Source organism: Carcharodon carcharias, chromosome 17 (assembly GCF_017639515.1).
Source record: "Carcharodon carcharias isolate sCarCar2 chromosome 17, sCarCar2.pri, whole genome shotgun sequence".
NCBI lineage: Eukaryota > Metazoa > Chordata > Chondrichthyes > Lamniformes > Lamnidae > Carcharodon > Carcharodon carcharias.
Genome location: NC_054483.1, coordinates 69,500,693 through 69,514,466, shown reverse-complemented (window position 1 = coordinate 69,514,466; position 13,774 = coordinate 69,500,693). Strand labels below are relative to the sequence as shown.

The following is a 13,774-nucleotide window of genomic DNA, read 5'->3' as shown; positions in this document are numbered from 1 at the left end:
TTATAAAGCCCTGATTAGACCACAACTAGAGTGTTTTGTCATGTTCTGGTCACTACACTTTAGGAGGGATAAGAGGTCCGTTGAGAGGGTGCAGAGGAGATTTATCAGAATGGTTCTAGGGATGAGGGATTTTAGCTACAAGGTTAGGTTAGAGGAGCTTGGATTATTCTCCATGAACCACAGGAAATTGAGGGGAGTTTTTATCGGGGTGTACAAAATTGAAAAGTTTGGATATGTAGACAAGGAAAAACTGTTCCCATTCACCGATGATACAAGGGGTAGGGGGACTGATTTAAAGTTTCGGGCAAGAGTTGCAGGGTGAATGTGAGGAAGAATTTGTTTCTACAATGAGTGGAAATGACCTGAAATACTCTGCTTCTGAGGGTGGTGGAAGCAAAGACTCTTAATGATTTCAAAAGGGAATAAACTTGCAGCCACAGGAATTAGATAGAGGAATAGGACTGTGACTAGATTGCATAGTGGAGAACAGCATGGATTTGATGGGCCGAATGGTCATCTCCTGTGCCATTTCTATGGACTCTAAATTACAACCAAATTTAATGCTTTTGTTTCAATCATCTGATTTGTTTTGAAATAGTACATTACAAAGATGTTTACTTTTATGCAAAGGATTCAAATTCTCATGTGTTCTGCACATCTAGTTTTTGAGGTGTTCGTTGGGCTGATCTCTAAATCTGTAACTAGTATGATTATGTGATGATCAGCATCATTTATATACGTGACCATTAAATGATCATTAACTTAACAATGGAAGTATAAACTTGTAATATGAAGTATATTTCAAACATGATTTGGGGTGATTAATATGATTGAATAGTTGTGAGTTGCTGTCTTAAGTTTCTGTGTTGTGTGGGGATACATATCGCAAAATGAAATGTTTCATTTTGTGTTCCAGGACCGGATTGTTCTTTGACCGTTCCATCAATGGAATCCTACTGGGTACTGCCAAATATTAAACCCTTTAGCCCCAGTGTGAGCCGTGCATCACACAAGGCTGTTGTATATGGGAAGTTTATGTGGGTGATTGGTGGATATACCTTCAATTATAGTTCATCGCAGATGGTCCTTAAGTAAGTATGTGTCTGTAAATTGTTCTTTGCTGTCTTGCTTTTTCATGTGAAAACTTGCATGCTTGCTTAAAAGTACTTAAATGATCTGTTAGCCCTACTTATTCATTTTCTTTGATCCTAACCAAATAACTTTGAAATTTGTAATGAATTTCAAACCTCAATAAAATTAATCTCTGAGCTAAAATTTCCTGAGTTAGTAACTAGGTTGTAGTAATAATGTTAGTATTTAATTCACTGCATTTAAACCCCCATGTCTGGCATATTTGGCAGGCTGGATAATTCAGAGATCTGTTACATTAGGAACATCAAGATATAAAAAAGTGACTGAGATGATGCCATTTCCTATTTTGCTTTCATTTTTCATGCTGATATTTGGAAAAATTAGACTGGAAGGAGCTGAGTCTCCTTTAATCACTGTACTTGTTCAAACAGTAGTTTTTTTTCATGGTTTGTTCAAACAGTAGATTTTTTCATGGAGATCATCTCTTGCATACAAACTATCATGTAAATTCTTTGAAAAGAATCAGTTCTCCTGTTTGAAATTGGAGCAACTTCATCAACTTGCACTCCCCAGGCCCTTTCTGCAAATAGACCAAATCTTAATGGTTGGAGTTAACTTTGGGAAACATCTCTGAAGACCTGTAATTGGGAATGCTGAAGTTTGTTAATTTTGTCAGGCTGTGACATGCAGATAATCCACACAGTTCTTAAGTTCCTGGTGTCTGAAGTATCCAGATTTTTTTAGGGCATTTTATGAACTGTCCCAGTTGCAGCATGAGATTTAATCTGACTTTGCACAATCAAAAATGCTATCGTCTTGATTCGATGTAACATGGTTTTTGCTATATTATCTGATATAATGTCTCAGAAAAATGGCTATACAGCATGTTAGTTCTGCCAGTTTTCTTAAGGCCCCTTGCACATCTTTGCTCCATCTCAACTGAAGATACTGACATCTAATATGGTACAGTTGCTTGGATGCCTATTGCCCTGCAGTACATTAAAGAAATGATGAGTGTTGGCAGACTATTAGACTGTGGGGTGCTTCACAGTCTTCTTGCTCAAACCCAATGTCCACACATGTATTTTTCAGCAGATGTCTTTGGATAGTAATTTGAGAATGCAAGCCCAGTTTAAATTGTCTGTCCCTCACCCAGCACTCTTGACATCAGCAGCTACTATGACTGAGATCAAGTAGCCCTGCACAGATCATGAATGCAACCCTGGGACCTTCTGCTCAGTATGGCTCAGTTGTACAGTGGTTTTACCAACTAAATACTCTTTGAGGATACTGCAGCATTCATATCTAATTTAATTCTCTGCACCGGATGGTGTAGATGCTTACTCGTTGAGCATACTTAAGGTTGAGATAGATAATGGAACTCTTAAGTGAATCAAAGCATATAATGATTAGGCAGAAAAGTGGAATCAAGCTCAATGATCAGCCATGATCTTATGGAACGTTGGGTTTGAGGGGCCGTATGGCCTAATGATATTTTGAATGAACGTTTGTGCTTAATGTATCTGAGCACCATCTGGCAAGAAGAAATATGCATTGTCTGTCTTTCATCCTCTGTATAAATATTAAATGTATTATAGTTTCAGCATTGAGATGCAGGAACAGTTGTCTGTTGCTACAGATGGCATTATTAGCTTAGAACTGTGCTGTCTGCAGCAGTTGCAGCATTGCCACTGATAGTATAAAAATGGGAAATTCTGTGTCTGTGACTAGGGCAAGACTTGTAGCAAATTAAGACAGCTGACATTGGAAGCAGTGGAAAACACTAGCATCCTCCAACAGGCCAAATAAGGTTCATAGTGCAAGAGGAAATTCAGGCAGGTGCTATTAAAAGGTCATGGGTTTAAATGAAAGATAAAAAGGGAAAGTCAGATAATGCAACAATAAACCTCTATCAATACGCTATATGTCACTACATTAGAACAACCACTGGCAGTGCTGAGCAATGAGTCAATGAAGCTTTGATTCTAATTGGCTTGGTGCACATTCTGAGCTACAAAAGTTGAAGGTCGAAGCATTTTCATACAAGGCAACAGAAAATTGGTGACGGTGTAATTGCTAGCTTGTGGTACCAAAGAGCATAAGTCTAGAAATAACTTGTTTGGCCATGTTTAAATCAGAATTCTGGACATAAAAATTAAAAGAAAAAATTTATAATTGGAGAGTAAATTCCCACAATTAAGAATACCATGTTATCTCCAGTCAGTTCTCAGTATGAATATTGAATTAATTTGTACCAACAAGGAATTGGAAATCTTGTATCTGAATATGCATAAAAAACTAATAACTATTGTTTGTCCATGGTATTGTTCACTGTAGTTCAGAACATTTTATTTCAGGTATGACTTGGAGAGCAGTGGGTGGACGGGTGTACCCATAACAAGTGTTGCAAGACCACCTTCAAGATATGGACATTCTTTAACATTATATCAGGTAAAAATTAAACTGACTTCAATTCTATTTTTAAATTCATTACTAACTCAACTTCATAATAAACCTTTACTCCAGAATTAGAACAGCAACTTTAGGTAGTGCATATGCTTCTATTGAAGTATTTTTCAACTTTTTGTATAGCCTGGCAAATTGCAGGAGTAGGCCACGGCTAATTGCAAAGCAAATCTTGAAAAATAGATCTCTTTAAGGTGTTTTTTGATATGAGAGCATTATCACTGTAATCTTTCCCTCCAAAGCTGCCTTATGGTGTGTCTTTAACATTTCTTGGTCACAATTTTGAGATGTGTGCTAAAATTAACAAAAGATTTCTGGCAACATATTTATGAATGAGCAAGGCCATTTGGCCCATCTTGGTTAATTCATTCAGAATGACCTTAAAATTTTCTTCATTTCAACATCCAGTTAGTTCTTGAAGGCTTAAAGTATTTGCCTTAACTATACCATATCTAGAATATCATTCATGTGTTGATTACTTGTATGAAGAACTTCTCATGACACTCCTAACTTTGCCTTTTACTATTTTAAACTTGTGGCCTTTGTTCTTTTCTCGCAATGTAGTTTAAATTAATTTACAGATTTACCTTTAGTATACAGTTTAAAATATTGTACCTCTACAAGATCACCCCTTTTAACCTGGGCTTTTCAGCCTTTCTTCTGTCTTCGCTTATAACTTGGATTCTGACTATGATTCAACTGTGGGAATCTCATTTGAGTGCCCTTCTAGTCTCTTGGCTGGGCCTGGGAGAGGGGGGTGCACAGATGCTAATCACTGGGTCCATACCTTAGTGGGGCTTGAGCAGCACCTCTCCTCTCTTAAGTGGCTACCTGCCAGCCTCAGATAAGTGCGAGTTGGGCAGGACAAAGTTCTGTAGGAGAAGTGGCTATTGGAGCGAGGGCCCAAGTCTGCGCGTTCATTTGTTTTTGCAGTCATGCTGCATTTTGGGTGATGTAGTACACACTTGGCTGCACTCTCACCCTCTTGTGCAGGCTTGGCTGACTAAAGGGTGACAAAAATCAAGATGGCTGAAAGGACCAGGGAGGCTAGGAGATGTGGAAGTTGTAGATTGCTGAGGCCTGGGGCTTCTGGAGGGCTCGACAGGGCTGAGGGAAAATGCGTCTTACCACCTTCAAGCCATCTTGAATGCTACCTCATTGAGAAACTGTCCAAATCTCTTGGGCCTGGGAGTGAGTAAATGCCAGTTGTTAAAGATTGTAACAGACATAGACTGTATACTTTTGAGGACTCTCAAATAGAAAGGGTATCAGAGTAATAGAAAAGGGACATTGTAAGTTCACCAGGATATTATGAAGGATGAGGAGGCAATTTGAGGAAGAGAAACTTGAAAGTTAGGGCTTTTTCACGAAAACTGCAAAGAAGGAGGAAGTATGCGAGGGTGGGTGGGAGTATGCGTGTGATACACACACACCCACCCCCTCTCCCCCACCATCCTCTCCCTTCTCCCCCACCTTCCTCTCCCTCCTCCCTCCCCCAAAAACATATCCATCATATCCATGAACCGGGCTGGGTGAAGAGGAACACCCAGGCTGAAAAGCAACCAGCTTCTGACCCCCACTTTCATATGAATTCTGCCAAGGCCGGTTAGCACTGTGCACCCACCAGTGGCAAATGCAAGATTGGTGTAAATTGAGCCAAATTCCTTTGCACTGCCCCATTCCTCTCCCCCTTCCCTGGTGACAAGGACTTGGAGCCTTGTCAATTTCTCTCTAGCTGCGCTGCTTATGCGAAAATGAAAAAAGGCTTTATGAGTTAGTTCTTTTTAACATTTTTGTTAAGTATTCAATTTTTGATGATCAGTTTATTGCTTTGACATTGTTGTTTATGTTTCCATCATAGCTTAACTTTTTTTTGAAATTCTTGTTTAATGTTGTTCCCAACCAGTTCTCAGGCAGCTGCAGTTGGGTTTTTGCTGAAGGGGAATGTGACTATCACAAAAGTCTGCTTTTTGGAAGGCTGGCAAAAGGGGTTATTTTTGACCTGGTAGAAATTGGAAGGGTTGGAAATGCTCAGCTTGTCTGGTGGCATCTGTGCAGAGAAAACAGAGGTCAGTGACCATTGGTCAAAACTAATGCTGATTGTGGATTTGAAGTGTTGATTCTGTTTCTCTCTCCACAGATGCTGCCTGGCCTTCTGAGTATTTCAGCATTTTATATTTATATTTCAGATTTCCAGCAATTATACTACTTTGATCTCCTGTTATATGCTCTATGCTGGGCATTGAGTGCAGTTAATTTTCATTTTAAAATGAGATAATATTTATCATTCAATGCAAAATATAAGTTTTCTGTCAGCAAAGCCCACTTGTGTGGATAGAAATAGCCGATTATTGCATTAATTTGTCGGTGCTAATTTATTGGAAGGTTTTGCCTTTTTAAACTCGGAACTGAAACCAGGAGTCATGTGCTAAAAGAATATGTCACTGTTAGTTTAAGGTATTCTCATTTGTACATAGAATTGTTGTTTTTGGTGCTTGAGGTTCAAGTCTTTTGGATGTTGCTGTGTGTATATTGCATAGGATCAGGTACAAAGAACCAGAGCTGGTTGCACAACATGAAGAACCAACTTGTGTATAAATGTCTGACGAAGCTGTGGTTGTGTGGTGTATCATAATGAAACCTGAGCTTTCAATGGTCTTTTTAAATCGAGGCATAGAGTACAAAAGCCAAGAGGTTTTGCTAAACCTATATGAAACAGTTTGACCCCACTGTGGCAATGATTCCCAACTCTGGGTACCTGAAGGATGTGAGGGGGATGGTTAAGGGAAGCATGAGGTGGGAAAGAGGCCCAGAAACAGGAGAAGTAACAGGGCCCACGATTTCTCTCCCTGCCCTGTATGTTGGTGACCAGAATTGGACAAAATATTGAAGTATTGGTTTGTGCGGAACATTAGACTGTTTGATTGTGACATCCTCTGAATTACAATCTTCTGTTTTGGCTATATAGTTAATCATTTTGTTGGATTTATCGATTTCTGCTCTTCATTGGTTAGGCATCTTGAACATACTAAGACTTCTAGACCTTCCTCAATGCTATCCTCTGCCATTTTCCGTACTATTTATGGAGTAGCTGTGCTGCCGTTTTCCTTTTTTATGTGCAGTACTTTAATGCAGACTAATCTGTCATTTTTGCCCATTTATATTTTGCTTAACTCATTCTGTAATTTCTTAGCTGCCTCCAATCCTGACATAACCATTGTTTTCTACCGTTCAGCCAATTTCTTATTGTTTTCTAAGAGCTGCCTTGAGTCTGAACATTTTTCAGCTCCTGCAATAGGTTTTCAGCTGGAACTTTGCCAAATGTCTCCTGGAGATCTAGGTATAATCTATTGTTCAGTCCACTTGGGATGCCATATTCTCAAAAGTGGTCAAGGAGATGAACAGGCAGGTGCTGCATCTACATAAATATTTAACTCTTGTAGACCTGCTTTGAATGCATTGTTCACAACGTGAGCCAAGCAGCCAGCTTTGAAAAGCTTTGAGGTTTTTTCCCAGCAAGCATTGTGTGTAGACAATGATGAATCTCAAAAGTGGTATTTTATTATCAGCTGAAAGAGCTTGTTGGAAGTCCAGTCCTATCAGAATTTGATCCACAATAGCCTTAGCAGGTTCAAATGGATGTTCAGAAAAGTCTAGCAGTTTGGACACATATCCATCTAATAGGATACATCATATTTTCTTTATTAGTGGTGTCTGTTGCAATAAGAAAAAGAGAAGGGCATGGTGGTAAGATTCAGAACCTTTTAGTTCAGATATCAAATCTGATATGTTCAATTTACTGTGACAATTTGCTCTGCTTTTGTCAGTCCACATGATAAGTTTTTTTTTTAAGCAAGGGTGGAATCGGAGTACAGCTGGGGCCCTAGCTTCAAGCAAGGAGGCCCTGCTGAAATTTGAATAGTTGGAGGTAAATTAAAAAGCAGAACCTCCAAGGTAATAGTCTTGGGATTGCTACCTAAGCCACGGGCAAACTGGCATAGGGTAAATAATGTCAAGGAGTTAAATGCGTGGCTCAATGATTGGTGTGGGGAGAATGAGTTTTAGTCCATGGGGCACTGGCATCAGTACTGGGGTAGAAGGGAGCTGTTCTGGTGGGACGGTTTTCACTTGAACTGTGCTGAGACCAGTGTCCTGGTGAACTGAATATCTAGGGTTGTAGAGAGGGCTTTGAACTAAATAGGGGGTGGACTGAGGGTTCTGGAAAGGGGATACTGAAAAGTAGGCTTACAAAGCAAAAGGATATGGCAGCCTTGCAGGGCAGCTATTTAGGTAATGATATCCAGAGTGTGACAAGAAGGGACAGAGTGTGCAAACATGAAAAAAAAAGCAGCAAATAGGGTTAAAGGGGGGAAAAAATAGTAAAAAGGCAAAATTAATGGCTCTTTACTTAAATGCACGTAGTATTCGGAACAAAATAAATGAATTCACAGCACAGAGAGGTTAAAGGGTACGATCTTATAGCCATTACGGAGATGTGGTTACAAGGAGATCAAAGCTGGGAGCTAAATATTCAGGGGTAAGTGACTTTTCAAAAGGACAGGCAGGAGGGAAAGGATGGTGGGGTAGCTTTGTTAGTACGAGATGGAATAAGTATGATAGCAAGAAAGGATCTTGGATCGGAAGATATAGGATCCATATGGGTGGGGGTAAGAAATAAGAGGAGGAAGACGCTGCTGGGACAAAAACAGAGGATGCTGGAAAAACTCAGCAGGTCTAGCAGCATCTGTGGAGAGAGAAACAGGGTTAACATTTTGAGTCCGTATGACCCTTCTTCAGTGTGACAGGAAGGGACTGGAAACGTTAACTCTGTTTCTCTCTTCACAGATGCAGCTAGACCTGCTGAGTTTTTCCAGGGTTTTTCTGTTTTTGTTTTAGATTTCTAGCACGTGCAGCATTTTGCTTTTATTTTGAGACACTGGTGGAGATAGCCTATAGGGCCCTGAACAGTAGCTATACTGTAGGACAGAGAATAAATCAGGAGATAATGAGGGCATGTAAAATCATGGGTGACTTTAATCTTCTTGCAGATTGGGAAAATCAAATTGGCAGAGGTAGCCACGAGCAAGAATTCATAGTGTGTATTCGGGACAGCATTCTAGAACAATATGTTGTGGATCCAACCAGGGATCAGGCTATTTTGGATCTGGTAATGTGTAATGAGGCAGGTTTAGTAAATGATCTCAGAGTAAAAGATACCCTCAGCAACAGTGACCGTAACATGGTGGAATTTAGCATTCCGTGTGAGAAACCTGGAAACAACTATGCTAAACTTAAATAAGGGTAATTACAAAGGAGTGAGGGCAGAGTTGGCTGGAGTGGACTGGGATAGGATTTTAGCAGAAAAAATGGTTGATGAACAATTGCAAATGTTTAACAAAATAGTCCATGACTCGCAACAAGTCATATCCCAGTGAGGAGGAAGGATTCAAGGAAGGGGATAAACCATGGTTAACCGAGGAAGTTAAGGATAGTATCAAATTAAAAGAAAAGACATACAATGTGACAAAGATTAGTGGTAAACCAGAGGATTGGGAAAGTTTTAAAAACCAACAAAAGATGACCAAAAAATATGATGGAGAAAATAAACTTTGAGGGTAAACAAGCAAGTAATATAAAAACGGACAGTAAAAGCTCCTCTAAATATATTAAAAGGAAGAGAGAGACCAAAGTGAACATAGTCCCCTTACAGAATGAGGCTGGGGAAATAAAAATGGGGAACCAGAAAATGGCAGAGGAGTTGAATAACTATTTTGCTTTGCTTCATTTTTCATGGTAGAAGACACTAATAGCATTCCAATACTAAATAATCAAGGGGCAAAAGAGGACGAGGAAATAAATACAGTAACTATTACTGGAGAAAAAGTATTAGGGAAATTAATGGGGCTAAAGGCCGATAAGTCCCCTGGACCTGATGGGTTGCATCCTAGGATATTAAAGGAAGTAACTACAGAGATAGTGGATGCACAGATAGTAATCTTCCAAGAATCCTTAGATTCTGGAAAAGTCCTAAATGGTTGGAAAACTACCAATGTAACACCTTTATTCAAAAAGGAAAGGAAATAAAAAAACAGCTAACTATAGGCCAGTTAGCTAAACATCTGTCATTGGGAGTCTATTATAAAGGATGTAATAGCAGAGCATTTACAATTACATAACCTAATCAAGCAGAGTCAGCATGGCTTCATGAAAGGATTTTCGGGCTGAACAAATTTATTAGAATTCCTTGAGGAGCTAACTAACAGCATAGATAAAGGGGAACCAGTAGATGTAATATATTTGGATTTCCAAAAGTTGTCCAGTTAAGTACTGTAAGGCTGCTTAATAAGATAAGAGCCCATGGTGTTGGCAGTAGCATATTAGCATGGATAGAAGATTGGCTAACTAATGGAAGACAGAGAGTTGGGATAAGAGGGGCATTTTCAGGATGGCAACCTGTAACTAGTGGAATACCACAGGGATCAGTGCTGGGGCCTCAATTATTTACAAAATATATTAATGACTTAGTACATTCATTTCCCTCATCTATCGCCAAATTTGCAGATGACGCAAAAATAGTTGGGAAGGCAAGTGGTGAGGATGACACAAGGAGTCTACAGAGGGATATAGACAAGTTAAGTGAGTGGGCAAAAGGTTGGCAGATGGAATATAAAGTGGGAAGATGTGAGGTTATGTACTTTGGCAGGAAGAATAGAGGAGCTGAATATTATTTAAATGGAGAAAGACAGCAAAAGGCTGCAGCACAGAGGGATTTGGGAGTCCTTGTGCATGAATCCCAAAAAGCTAACATACAAATTCAACAGGTAATCGGGAAGGCAAATAGAACATTGACCTTTATTTCAAAGGGAATGGAGTATAAAAATAGGGAAATCTTGCTAAAACGACACAAGTCACTCATTAGACCACACCCAGACTACTGCGAACAGTTTTGGTCCCCTTATCTAAGGAAAGATATACTGGCATTGGAGGCAGTCCACAGAAGTTTCACTGTTTGCTGGGTATGGAGTTGTTTTCTTATGAGGAGAGGTCAAGTAGGTTGGGCCTGTACTCATTGGAGTTTAGAAGAATGAAAGGCAATCTTATTGAAATATATAAGATTCTTAGGGGGCTTGACAGGGTAGATGCTGAGAGGTTGTTTCCCCTTGTGAGAGAGTCTAGGACCAGAGGGCATATTCTGAGTAGGGGGTCACCCATTGAAGATAGGGATGAGGAGGAATTTCTTCTGAGGGTAATTAATCTGTGGAATTCTTTACCACAGAGGGCTGTAGAAGCTGGGTTGTTAAGTATATTCAAGGTGGAGATAGACAGATTTTTAATCAGTAAGGGAATCAAGGGTTATGGGGAAAAGACAGGAAAGTGGAGTTGAGAATTATCAGATCAGCCATGATCTCACTGAATGGCAGAGCAGACTTGATGGGCCGAAAGGCCAACTTCTCCTAAGTCTTATGGAGTTCATCATGAGAATCCAAGTTAACAGATAATTTGTTATTCAAATAATTAAGTTTACAGCTGTTAAGTGATTCCGTTATTTTATGTGGGATTGAAGTAAGAATAATGGATCTGTTTTTGCTTGTGTACTGCTTATCGCCTTCTTTGACTATGGATGTCATGTTGACTTGTCTTCAGTCTCCCTCTCCAATGTCAGCGTACTTAGTTTCAGTCCAGGCATCTGCTGCCCCTCACCATCAATGGTGGTTACTGAAAATGCCGTTTCATGCTTTTTTGAGATACATTACAGCATTATTCTCTAATTGCTTAAGTATCTTGGTTCGGACTAACTGAAATTGCTACAAGCATGGGGAGCTGTCCTTCAAGTTCGGATATGGCATGGAAGTAAAACTAAGGAAATTCTGTACATCAGTACTCGTTTTACTAACTGTAAACAATTTAATACTATTGCTGGCAGCAAGCAAGCTTCACAAATCCTAGTATGTGAATTCTGTGGGCTGGTGTTGTCTTCCAATTGTTAACTTCACAAAGACAATTAGGGATGGGCAACAAATGCTGCCGAGCCAGTGACGCCCATATCCAATGAATGAATTAAAAAACACAGTATTAGTAGCTTTTATTTCACAACAATGATGTTGTGCTTTACATCACAGCATTGCAGCCCACCTATTGGTGCTAAATATGCATGCACTTCCAGTAGGTCATCTGATTTTGACTAGTTTGTAGTGGAACACTTGTAGGATTTGCCACTGCAGGTTAGTGTCAAAAGAAGCACTACATGCATCAGTGCTAAATCTTAAAATGTTAGTGTTGGTGTCAACTGGCACTTAGAGCTTTATGCTCCACATCAGAAGGATATTTTTTATTCATTCATGGGATGTGGGCATCACTGGCTAGGCCTGTATTTATTATCCATTCCTAATTGTCCTTGAGAAGGTGGTGAGCTGCCTTCTTGAACCACTGCAGTTCATGTGGTGGAGCTACACCCAAAGTGCTGTTAGGGAGGGAGTTCCAGGATTTTGACCCAGCAACACTGAAAGATAATGATAAATTTCCAAGTCAGGATAGTGAGTGGTTGGAGGGGAACTTTTGGGGGTTGTATACATGTTATATTGTTATTTTGAAGGCCTTTTTAGTGCCTGCTTTTAAGGAAGACTAAGTAAGGCCTACAGAGTAGGAACTGTCAGAGCAAAGCTCACCCATGAGATGAATAAAGGATGAAGCATGAGATTAGCAGGTATGTGCAGCAAAAGAGCGTGTTGAATTAAAGTATGAACAGCAACTGACCAAGCAATCCTTGATTTACTGCAATTGGGATGATGTTGCAGGTAGACTGATTTGGGATTGATAACTGACTGAGGAACAGATCCACTGTATGGAAACATCAAATGAACAGATGACTGCGCCATATTTGCTAACTTGGCTGAAATCCGACAGCATGCTGATCTTGTTTACTGCAGATGTTACAGTGAAAGTGTTGCATGTTGACAACTGGCCTACTGCTTTCCTCAAGGAAAAATCTTATTCTGCACTTCCTGAACCCTTTAAGGAAAATGGGGCAGATAAATAGCGAAAACAGAGGAAATCTAAGGCAGAGGGAGAAACACCAAAAAGCTGTTTTTCCGTAACAAAGAGAAAAAAACCTAAGACCCAGGATCTGTGGTTTTTAGGTGGTTACAAGTATTCGAAGAAGTTGTTCTGGACAAAAAGTTAACTCTGTTGCCTCTCTCAAATCAAACTCATTGCTCTTGACTTTGGATTGTACTTCCTGGATCAGGTTGTATAGCATTTTCTGAAACACTGTCCTATTATTAATTTTTTTTAGAATCAGTTAAGTAATTGTGGTGTCTTATTTGATCCTTGATCTTAATCTTTTATACTTTAAAGAGAGATACCCTATAGATTTCCTTTTGACAGCTCAGTAGCCCTCTTTGCATTCCATAACTCCATTGGAATTGGTGATTATCACTCTGAAGAGTTACTTTTACAGCATGGGATTTGTGCATTGGGAAGTTAGTACTTGTGCCAATGTTTGGATGATAGGACTTTATGATCAGATTTTTCTTCTGACAGTGGATTCATCTAGGGTCTAATGTGGAATATTGTTGTTTTTCTTCATTATTTCAACTGTTGCTGACATTGAATAAGAGTTAAGGTTCCATTTGAGGAGTACTCTTCTCCCTCTCCTAGTCCAGTTCATACCAACCCACCTAAATTAGTGTTAATTACATAGCAACATCCCACCAAACCAGACGACCAGTTTTTCTTGGATAGAGCTTGTAAATAATTAGTTGCCCCTTTCTCTTGAATAGCTTTTTACTACCTCTTGAAAAGGAACTGATTTTAGTCCAAGAGAGCTGCTTTTAGCCTATGTGGAAAAGGAAGATCATGTTTAAGATAACATCAAAAATATCTTAAAGCATTGTATCCTTAGTGATTTTTCTCCTTTTCGAACAATATTGCAAAGGATTCTTCAATTTCAATAATGAAGACCTGATGAGGTAGGTTTCTCCATGAACTGTTAGGTTTTTGAACCTTGCAAGTTAATTTGAAATATCTTCTGTATATCGGCCTGTTTGAAGAACTACAATAAGTTCGCCCTTAAGGGAAACCTATTATGATGATAGGGGTACATTTGGGAAGGTTAGATTGACTTTTTACCTGTTTCAGCCTAGTATAATAAACTTTTGGATCTTTGTAAAGGAGCCTGTGTAAGATAAGTTAGGGAAACATCAATCCAATTCCAGTG

General features: G+C 39.4%; 1 protein-coding gene across 1 annotated transcript in view; it reads left to right on the top strand.

The window, feature by feature from the left end:
* The window catches only part of atrnl1b (attractin-like 1b), a 1,080,114-nt gene that overhangs the window by 116,436 nt on the left and 949,904 nt on the right, over positions 1-13,774 (top strand). The window contains exons 6-7 of the mRNA XM_041209279.1: positions 917-1,091; positions 3,450-3,543. Of these exons, the coding sequence (XP_041065213.1) occupies positions 917-1,091; positions 3,450-3,543 (269 nt within the window). The remainder of the gene's footprint in view (positions 1-916; positions 1,092-3,449; positions 3,544-13,774) is intronic.